The sequence below is a fragment of the Gekko japonicus genome, unplaced genomic scaffold (assembly GCF_001447785.1).
Source record: "Gekko japonicus isolate JY-2015 unplaced genomic scaffold, Gekko_japonicus_V1.1 scaffold5364, whole genome shotgun sequence".
Classification (NCBI taxonomy): Eukaryota; Metazoa; Chordata; class Lepidosauria; order Squamata; family Gekkonidae; genus Gekko; species Gekko japonicus.
Window position 1 is genome coordinate 12,282 of NW_015167215.1, and position 10,217 is coordinate 22,498.

The 10,217-nt window shown below is 47.2% G+C and overlaps 1 protein-coding gene across 1 annotated transcript in view; it reads left to right on the forward strand.

The window, feature by feature from the left end:
* Positions 1 to 10,217, forward strand: part of LOC107112094 (tripartite motif-containing protein 10-like) — a 24,270-nt gene that overhangs the window by 5,410 nt on the left and 8,643 nt on the right. Inside the window, exons 2-3 of the mRNA XM_015413167.1 lie at positions 2,497 to 2,592; positions 6,364 to 6,594. Coding sequence (XP_015268653.1) covers positions 2,497 to 2,592; positions 6,364 to 6,594 — 327 coding nt within the window. The remainder of the gene's footprint in view (positions 1 to 2,496; positions 2,593 to 6,363; positions 6,595 to 10,217) is intronic.

Sequence of the window (10,217 nt, forward strand, 5' to 3'; positions counted from 1 at the left end):
ATATCGGCACCTTTCTGTATTTTAGGTGAATAGGCCTTACCAGGGGATCTAAATCAAAGGAAACTGGGGGACCTGTGTAGGTTCCCAACCCTTTTGCAAAGACTTGAGGAAACCCGTCATACACACATTTCCATTTATCATCACATACCATATTATTAACGCCAGCAACAGGGGGACCTGTGTAGGTTCCCAACCCTTTTGCAAAGACTTGAGGAAACCCGTCATACACACATTTCCATTTATCATCACATACCATATTATTAACGCCAGCAACAGAGACTCCCAATGGGTCGAACCAATCCAGCCCCAATAAACTCACCCTGTTCCCCTCGGCAACAATCAAGGACAGGGATGCACAAAATCCCTTGAATCGAACCTCAAATTCCACTTCCCCAGCAAGCGGTATCCTGCGCCCTTGAAAATCGGCAAGTCGGGCGTTGGTTGTCAGGAGACGTCTGCGGCTTCTCGTGGGGAACAGGCGGTCGAGGGTCTGCGTTGAGATGATGGTTCGGGCCGACCCGGCGAAGTCGCAAGGCATTCCATCCAGGAACAGGGTGACGATGATTTTCTGTCGCCGACCTCCTCCTGTTGTCAGGACTGTTGATGAGCAGGACTCGTGGCTGGCCGATGACCTGGATGATCCGGAGAGTTGGTGGGCGGCTGGTCTGGTTGCGTTGACTTTGTCTCGAAACTCGTGTGAAGGTTGCCTTGCTGGCGGCGGTGACCTTGCCTTCGCTTTACACACCCGGGCGATGTGCCCACGCTTCCCACAAGCACGGCAGATCAACTTTGGCCCAACAGGTGTCGTGCTCGTGCTTCCCGCCACAGCCTAGGCACGGCCGTTTCTGCGCAGGCTTCGTTGCGGTCCGCTGTGGGTGGCTGGAGTGAGCGCCCCTGACGTCATCCACGTCCTCCGCGGCTTCATCACCGGTTGCTTGGTGGTGAACGCGTGGTTCTGCCGGACCGGAGCGTTGTCGCACCTCCCTTGTTGATTTCTTCGCGGCTTCGGCTGCGACGGCTGCCTCAAAAGCATCTTTGAACATGAGGGCCTTGCAAGCAAACAGGCACTGTTGCAGTTGCACGTCTCTTAGGTCGCACACTACGCGGTCACGTAACCTTCTCCAGGTTCTCGAAATTGCAGGGCCTTGCCGCCTTTCGAAGTGCCGCCACGAACTCAGCCACAGATTCCCGGGAACCCTGCCGTCGCTCATAGAAGGCGTGTCGTGAAGCGATCTCAGACGGTTGGGGCGAGAAATGGGCCTTCAACTTCTCGGTCAGCGTCGCATACGGCACCGTCTTGATGTCGGCAGGCGTAACCAATGAGTGGGCGATGTCAAACACCTCTTTCCCACAGGAACACAGTAAGGCTGCTCACTTCATTGCTGTATCTGTCACTTGGCAGTTCTCCAGGAAAAACTCGAACCGTGTCAGGTATGAGTCCCAATCTTCCGAAAGTGGCTCGAACGGCTCGAACTGCTTGTTGGAGCTCATTCTCGGGGGTCACAGGAGCGCTTCGCTCCGTCGGTGGCTCGCCAGCTGCTTGAACCTCCTCCGTTGTTCTGAATAGTGGGGCTGCCTACCCACTAGATCCCATCCTCGTCGCCAGATGTTAAGTATGACACTTAACTCGGAGGAACAGTTCAACAAGTGATTTCAGCTTTATTGAAGTGATAACAGCATGAAGGCTCAGCCTTATAGGTGCTAGACCAGCTAGACAACTTCCTTAGGCAAAAGGGCAACTTATATACAATTCTGGCTGAGATAGCCACACCTACAATGTTGCACAACAACCAATCACATTAGGTTTGTTACATCCAATCACAATTGCTACATAACGTCCAATCAAAACCCTTCCCTCCAGAATACACACCATTGGTCAGTATTTACAATCCGCATAATGAGCTATGGTAGCTCAAGCTTTTATCATTATGTCTCTCAAGACATAACAGGAGGAATGTTATATACTGAGCCTGAACAGTACCTGGAAACTGGCCAAGCTTGTTCCACCAGAATCCTGGTGGATCCTGGATCCTGGAATGGACCTGTAGATAAGTAGCTGTAATGTAAATAGCCTATCATTGTTGGCGGGGTGTGTTGGGGTGTGGTCTTTGCTGGCTTTGTAAACAGGGCTGCAAGGCCAGATTTGCTGTCTTAGAGTTAAGCTGAAATCACTAATAAACTATGAGCTGATCACTATATGCATCTCGAACCCAATGTATTTCAGTTGTCTTCTGCTCACAACTTAGTCAGTTGCAAAAGCAAGCCGGAAGTGAAGTGGAAGTGAAACCAGAAGTTCCTTCTTCCTCAAAGTGCTAAGGAAACAAGCACTTTATAAGATTAGTTCCCCTGGTGTATATTTATGGGTGCAGTCATGAAGGCACATGTTGGGCACATAGTGTAGTTAGGCCCTGTTTTTATTGGAAAAACAGTCTTGATGAGCATATATAGTAAGCCTTTTAAAAATGAACTTATCCAGAATGTTTGCTTTCTCCTCAGGATCAGATCCACAGATGCCTGGAGACTGTGAAGAATGAGAGAAAGAACGTTCTGGCCTATAAATCAGATGCTGAAAAGGAAAGCCAAGACCTGCTTGTAAGTGTCATTATTACTGGGAAGTGAACAAGAACTGAAAGTATTGTCTTGGAAAGCAGAATATAAAATGAAGGAGCCATGAAGCAGCCCTTATCAGTTAAGAGAACATAAGAATATAAGAGGAGCCATGTTGGATAAGACCAATGGCCAATCCAGTCAAGCACTCTGTGTCACAGTGACCAAAACCCAGGTGCCATCAGGAAGTCCGCCAGCGGGGCTAGAACTCCAAAATCCCTCCCACTGTTGCCCCTCAAGCACCAAGAATACAAAGCATCACTGCCCCAGACACAGTGTTCCATCTATACCTTGTAGCTAATAGCCACTGATGGACCTCTGCTCCATATGTTTCCCCAATCCCTTCTTGATGCTAACTTGTAGCCACCACCACTTCTTGTGGCAGTGAATTCCATGTGTTAATTACTCTTTGGGTGAAGAAGTACTTCCTTTGATCTGTTCTAATCCTATTGCTCATTAATTTCATTGAGTGCCCACAAGTTCTTGTATTGTGAGAAAGGGAGAAAAGTACTTCTCTCTCCCGTGCCTAATTTTGTAAACCTCTATCATGCCACCCCTCAGTCATCATTTCTCCAAGCTAAAGAGCCCTAACCTCTTTAACCTTTCTTCATAGAGAAGCTGTTCCATCCCCTTAATCGTTTTAGTTGCCTTTTCCTGCACTTTTCCCAGTGCTATGATATCTTTTTGAGGTGTGATAACCAGAAGTGTACACGGTATTCCAAATGGGGCTGCACCATCAATTTACACAGGGGCATTTAGATACTAGCTGATTTGTTTTCAACCCCTTTCCTAATAATCTCCAATCTAGCATTTGCACACAGAGTTGATGTTTTCAGGGAGTTTTCTACCATGACTCCAAGATCTCGCTTCTGGTCAGTTACCGCCAGTGCAGACCCCATGAATGTATGTATGTATTTATTGCAGTAGTCTAGCCTCGAGGTGACTGTCGCATGGATCACTGTGGCTAGGTCTTCGCGGCTGAGAAAGGGAACCAACTGCCGCACCAGTTATAGTTATAGTTAGGATTTTTGGCTCCAATGGGTATTATTTTGCACTTGCTCACATTGAACCTCATTTGCCACACTGACGTTCACTCACCCAGCTTCCACAGATCCCTTTGGAGCGCCTCTCACTCCTCCCTGGTTTTCACCACTCTGAACAACTTAATGTCATCTACAAATTTAGCCACTTCACTGCTTACTCCCAACACCAAATCATTAATGAACAACTTTAAAAGCACCGGACCCAGTACTGAGCCCTGTGGCACCCCACTGCTTTCTACCCTCCACTGTGAAAACTGCCCATTTAGACTCACTCTCTTTTTCCGGTTAATTAACCAGTTTATAATCCACAAGTGGACTTGTCCTCTTATCCCATGACTGCTGAGTTTACTTAAGAGCCTTTGATGATGAACTTTATCAAAAGCTTTCTGGAAGTCAAGGTAAACAATATATATTGGGTCCCCCTTGTCTGCATGTTTGTTCACCCCCTCAAAGAACTCTAAAAGGTTAGTGAGTCAAAATCTTCCCTCACAGAATCTATGCTGATTCTTCCTCAATAGTGTTTGTTCATCAGAGTACCTACTAATTCTGTCTTTAATAATTGATTCCACCACCGTACCCAATATCAATGTCAGGCCGACTGGCCTGTAATTTCCCAGATCTCCTCTGGAATCTTTTTTTTTTTTTTAAAAAGATGGGGGTTATACTAGCTACATATACTAGGGATATACTACATCATGTCACCCCTCAGTCATCGTTTCTCCAAGCTAAAGAGTCCCATGTACCTCAACCTTTCTTCATAGGGAAATTAAAAGGAGCACAAGCTTTGGCAAATAAAAAACTTTCCATTCCTCGGGAATGAGGGAGATTTTTGAGATCGATTGCATTTTTTTTTTGTCTGGAGATCCACAAGTTCACATTTGAGTTCTTTCAGAACTCTTGGATGTGTGCCATCTGGGCCTGGTGATGTGTCAATTTTTAATTTGTCCATCAGGCGTAGGAACTCCTCTCTTGTCACCTCAATCCGACTCAGATCTTTCAGCACCCTTTCTGAAATTGGCAGTTCTGGAGTGGGCAAGCACCTCCCATCTTCTACAGTGAAGTTTAAGACAAAAAATGCATTTATCTCCTCTTCCATTTCCCTGTCATCCTTTAGTAATCCTTTTACCCCTTGGTCATCCAAGGGCCCCACTGCCTCCCTGGCTGGTTTTCTGCTACTAATGTATTTGAACAATCTTTTATTGTTGGTCTTTATGTTTTTTGCAGTATGTTCCTTGTAGTCTCTTTTTGTCTGTCTGATCACCGACTTGCATTTTATTTGCCAAAGCCTGTGCTTTATTTACCTCACTAAGACTAGCCTTCTGCCACTTAAAGGAATATTTCTTACCTTTTATTGCTCCCATTACATTGTTAACCATGCAGGCCCTTTTTATCTATTTGTACCTTTCCTAACCTGCGGTATACAATTTATCTGAGCTCCCAAGATTAGAACAGCAATGATACGGGATGTCCAAATAGACTTGAAAGACAACTCTAAGGGACAAACAACACAAGATGTGCTTATTTTTCCTGGAGTTTTTTCCCTTTCTTTTACAAAATACAGCCTTAGAAGTTGAAACCTGGATCATAAAATAGAGGGAGAGGGTCTTAACCCTTTCCAGTCCACAAGTTTTCCTCAAAAAAAAAATTACTCCCTTAGGAAGTTCCATCAGCTTGCACTGGTCTTTGCAGCATTTGGCCAAAGGGGAAAAAATCCTGGGAGGAAAAGCTTACACCTGACTGGACATTGCATGAAGGATGGTGCCTTTCAAGCAGTTCCCTGTGGAAGCTTTTTCCCTGCCGAGGGACTACATAAGGACTTTGCATCAGACGCAGGCCCGTAGGTACAATGGGGCATCTTGGGGCTAGGCCGCCCGACTTGCTGGCAAGGCCCCCTGACTTACCATCCAGCTCAGGGTGTCACGGCCTTCTCCCCTGGTTTAATTTGATTAGCCAGTGCCCCCTAAGAAATTTAAATGCCCCCTGACTTTACAAATCCTGGCTACGGGCCTGATCAGACAGTTTTGTGCCACCCGGTCAGACACTGGCTCTTTTCTGCTGGCAGTCAAAGCAGGCAGGAAGAAGCCGTTTTAGCCCCACCACTACCACCACCATTTTTTGCATCTGCAAACCACCCAGTGGACTTACTATTGTCTCCATTGCACTACTGATGTATAGTCACATACTCTTTTTGTAGCAGGAACTCCTTTGCATATTAGGTGACACACCCCTAATGTAGCCAATCCTCCAAGAGCTTACAGTAGCCCCTGTAAGAAGAACTCTGTAAGCTCTTGGAGGATTGGCTACATTAGGGGTGTGTCATCTAATATACAAAGGAGCTCCTGCTACAAAAAGAGCCCTGCGTGACGTAAGTAACATGATTTTAACAAGGGAGCCAACATCAGCTCCCCTGGGTGGTCTGCAAATGTGAAAACAGCAGTGGGGAGAGGCTGAAGCTGCCTCTCCATGCCTGCTCTGGTCGCAAGCAGAGAAGAGCTGGTGTGGTGTGTGTGTGGGGAAGGGACAAAACTCCCATGGCACATCTGATGTAAAGTGTGCTATTCGCGTATGAACACAAGGATAAGCCCTGACTCTCTGAAAAGCCACACATGCTCTTTCTGCCAGAATCCTCATAACCAGCCCCTTGACCCTACAAGGACCAACCACATTCCTCAGATGGGTTTTCTCTTCTCTTTTTTCTGTCTCCTACTTGTAGAAGCAAACTGAATTGGAAAGGGAAAATACAGCACTGCTGTTTAGACAATTACACCAGTTTCTAGCAGATCAAGAGAAACTTCTGCTATTCCAGTTGGAGGAGACAGGAAAGGACATCGCAAGAGCAAGGGATGAGCATCTAGCCAGACTCTCCGAGGAGCTCTCCTCTCTTGAAAGTCTCATCCAGGAGATGGAAGAGAAGCACCAGCAGCCAGATATTGACATTCTGCAGGTAGGAAAGAGCCCTTTGCCTCCTTCAGCTGCACATGAGAAGGGCTCCATTTATGGAAGGGATAATATTGATTTGATTGTTCCTAGGAACATACAAGAGATGGAGGTCAGGGTGCTCACTAATGTGAGGCCTGTGTGGAATTAAAGTTACTAAGGCCCCGGTCACACGGAGCATTAGGCATACTAGAGAGACAGAAGATAGGCAGATTTTCCGGGCATGATCTCACTGCCACATCTGGGAAGTGTAGAGCTCCCGTGGCTCACCCGAGGCTTCACTCCGAAGATGCACTGTAAAAAACTAGTACCTCCAAGGTACTAGTTTCTGGAAACCGCGGGGCAAGGGCGGGTGTCAGATCACGTTTCCGGTGGTAGCTCGTGGCATCCGGCGCCCGCCCATGTCCCGTTGCGAAAAGTGTTTTTTTGGTCAAGTCTCCACGGGTGCGCACAAGCACCCAACGGCGCATGCGAACACTTGGATTTTAAAAAAAAACCCGCGGCGCCACTTCTTTGTCGCGCCGCAGGAGTGAGGTATGATTAGCACCTCCCCCCAACCATGGGATGTCGGCGGGACGTCGGGCGGGACGTTTGATCCGGCTGCCGTGCGGTAATTCGCTCCGGGGCAAACAGCCACGCCTCCCCCCCCCACACGATATCCGGCCCGTGTGACCGGGGCCTAACTAATGTTAACAGAATCAGTTGCCCCGTTCCCTTTGCTGTTGATTTCTCTTCAAGTGCCTCTCACTTAGCCCCCTTAGCTTCAATGCCCTGCTTCACCTTGAATGTCTGAAAACTTTTTGTGACTTAGGAAAGAACAGTTTGGAAATCATTATTTAATCATCTTTTCATTACTTAATCATTTTTAGCCACCCCTCAGTCGCACTCTCCAAGCTCTTACAATCCAACAATGCAACCAACATGCCACATCAGTTAAGAAAACAGATAATACACCCTTAAAGAAATTTAAAATCAACATAAAAACATTGTAAAAGCAGCTAACAAAACAGCAATAATAAAATTAGGATAAAGCAGTACTACAAAACAGTAGTCAGATTGGATAAATTTTTACCTTAAGCAGCAGAGTTGTAACTCGGCAAAGGCGACATTATCATTATTGGGCGGGTCTCAGATCTCCAGGGCAGGAAGGGGGTGGGGAAGATACCACCAACAACAAATCTGTCAGGGCTTGGAGGTGATTCCCTTGCATCAGGAGAGAGGCTCAGCACAGTTCCAAACCCCACCACAACAATGTTAATAAAGAGCCACCAGTCAAGGGTAATAGGGAGGAGCTCCAATGAGAAGTGAGGGGTGTTTAGGGGCAAGAAGGGAAGGTGTATAAAAGGAAGCTCCTGGCAAGAGGCCAGGGAGGAAGAAGAGCTGATGAACCTGGCTGCGAAGAGTGTTCCTCCAGCTAAGAGGAGGACAACAGAGGTGTATCAATTCAAAACCTCATCCCTTCTCATTCTTCTCCATACTGTTTGCCATGATGGTGGAAGTAGAGTTCCCAGACCCCTGGTCTGGGTGGGGGTTCCCCTGATTTTTGGGGCTTCTGCCCACTGCCGGCCAGCTGGCCAGTGGGGGAAGGCCCACCCCCAAACAGCAACATTGTGCAGCAACACCTCCAATGTGCAGCCAGTTTGGTGTAGTGGTTAAGTGTGCGGACTCTAATCTGGGAGAACCGGGTTTGATTCCCCACTCCTCCACTTGCACCTGCTGATGTGACCTTGGGTCAGTCACAAGCTCTGGCACAGCTGTCCTTGAAAAAGAGCAGTTTCTGTCAGAGTTCTCTCAGCCTCACCTACCTCACAGGGTGTCTGCTGTGGGGAGGGGAAGGGAAAGGAGTTTGTAAGCCGCTCTGAGACACCTTTGGGTAGTGAAGGGTGGGGTATAAATCCAATCTCCTCTTCTTCTTCTTCATCATCACACAAAAGTGACACCATCGCATGGGTGATGTTGCATGGTACACTCTGCTGTTTGAACAAAACTTTACAGTTTATATACTCTCTTGTTAGAGCTCTGCCTCCTTGAGAGTTATTGGTTTCTGCTTTTCCCTCTGGTTTCCACAACCCAGTCATAAGTCTTGGAGGGAGCTTGGGAACTGTAGGCCTATGGGAAATTTACGCAAAGGTCTCATGCCTTTATGGAAGACAGGCTTCCTTAAGACCTGCAGGCCACTCATTCTTCAAACTGACAGGAGGGCACTCCATACTCGGATTGCAACAACTGAGAAGACCCTATCTATGCAATCCTAAAGACACTTTACTGGGAGTAAGCCCCACTGAGTAGACTTATGTTGGAGTAGACATGCTTAGGATTTCCTTCTATTTCTTCCAACTGTTTCTTCTAATCTTTCACCTCACTTTGGACTAGGGCTGCTATTCCCCTGCTGGAGGTGGTGGATCCCCAGCCCCCAAGTCCTGTTGCCTGTTCCTGCCCTGAGCAGCTGTGGGAGAATATATATAGCCTACTTGTAGAAGCAAACTGAATTGGAAAGGGAAAATACACCATGGACTGGTGTGCTTACCAGAATTTCTTTACAGGAAATGACAAAAGTAGCTCTAGGAAACAGCCAGAAATTCCAAGGTATTCAGGGCCATTCCTGCCCCCACCTCCACATTCTTTCCTAGAAGGGCCAAGTGAAACTTTCGACCAGCAAGGCCTCTGATTGGCCACTGAAAATCTGCTTCACTTTACAGATTTTTAAAAAGTTGCTTCAGCATCCGCTGCCACCACTGTACATATGCCAGAAGTTTTAAACATTTAAATATTGTGTTCATTTTCAAAGGCAACATCATGTTAAACAGAGCTTCTGGCAGTAATGTTGAAGAGTTACAGTTGGGGTTTTGCATGACTTCACTCCCTGACATTGGCTCAGCCTCTTGCAGCAGCCATTTTGTGGCTGGTCCCACCACCCTGTGTCAGAATTCCAGAGGTGCGTCAGAATTCCAAAGATATGTGCAGGTTCAAAAAGGTTGGGGACTCCTGCTCTTGAAATTGATGCCACACAGGCAACAAAGACTTTGTGAGGCCACTGTTGAAAGATTTCCTATCACTGGTTGAAGAAAGTTGCTCCAGTCTAAGGGGCCTTCTTTGAATGTAATTGTGCAGTGAGAGAACACGGAAACTCAGCAAGGAAAGCCTCTGGGAGGCCAGGCTTCCTAGAATGAAGGACATCCTCACTGGGGTTTGCATTTGCTCGCTTTTGGGGGTGGAGCCTGGGGAGACTGGGAGTTGGGGACCCCAGCAGGGTATAATGCCATGGATTTCACCCTCCGAAGCAGCCATTTTCTTCAGGGTAATCTGGAGATCAATTGTAATAGTGGGAGATCTCCAGTCACTACCTGGAGGTTATGGGAAAATATATGACACTGTGTATAATAGATGTACTAGTAAGGAAAGCCCATCGTGGCGGTAGACGAAGGGCCCTAGATAGGAAGGAAGGGCGAGTGGAAGGGAGGAATGGAGAAGAGGAGGTAGAGAGAGAAAGACAGAGTTAGAGAGGGGGGAAAGAGAGAAAAGGGGGGGAGACAGAGTGGGGTTAATGGTATTATTTTGGAAAGAAAGGAAGGGAGAAAGCAAGGAAGGAAGGAAGGAAGGAAGGAAGGAAGGAAGGAAGGAAGGAAGGAA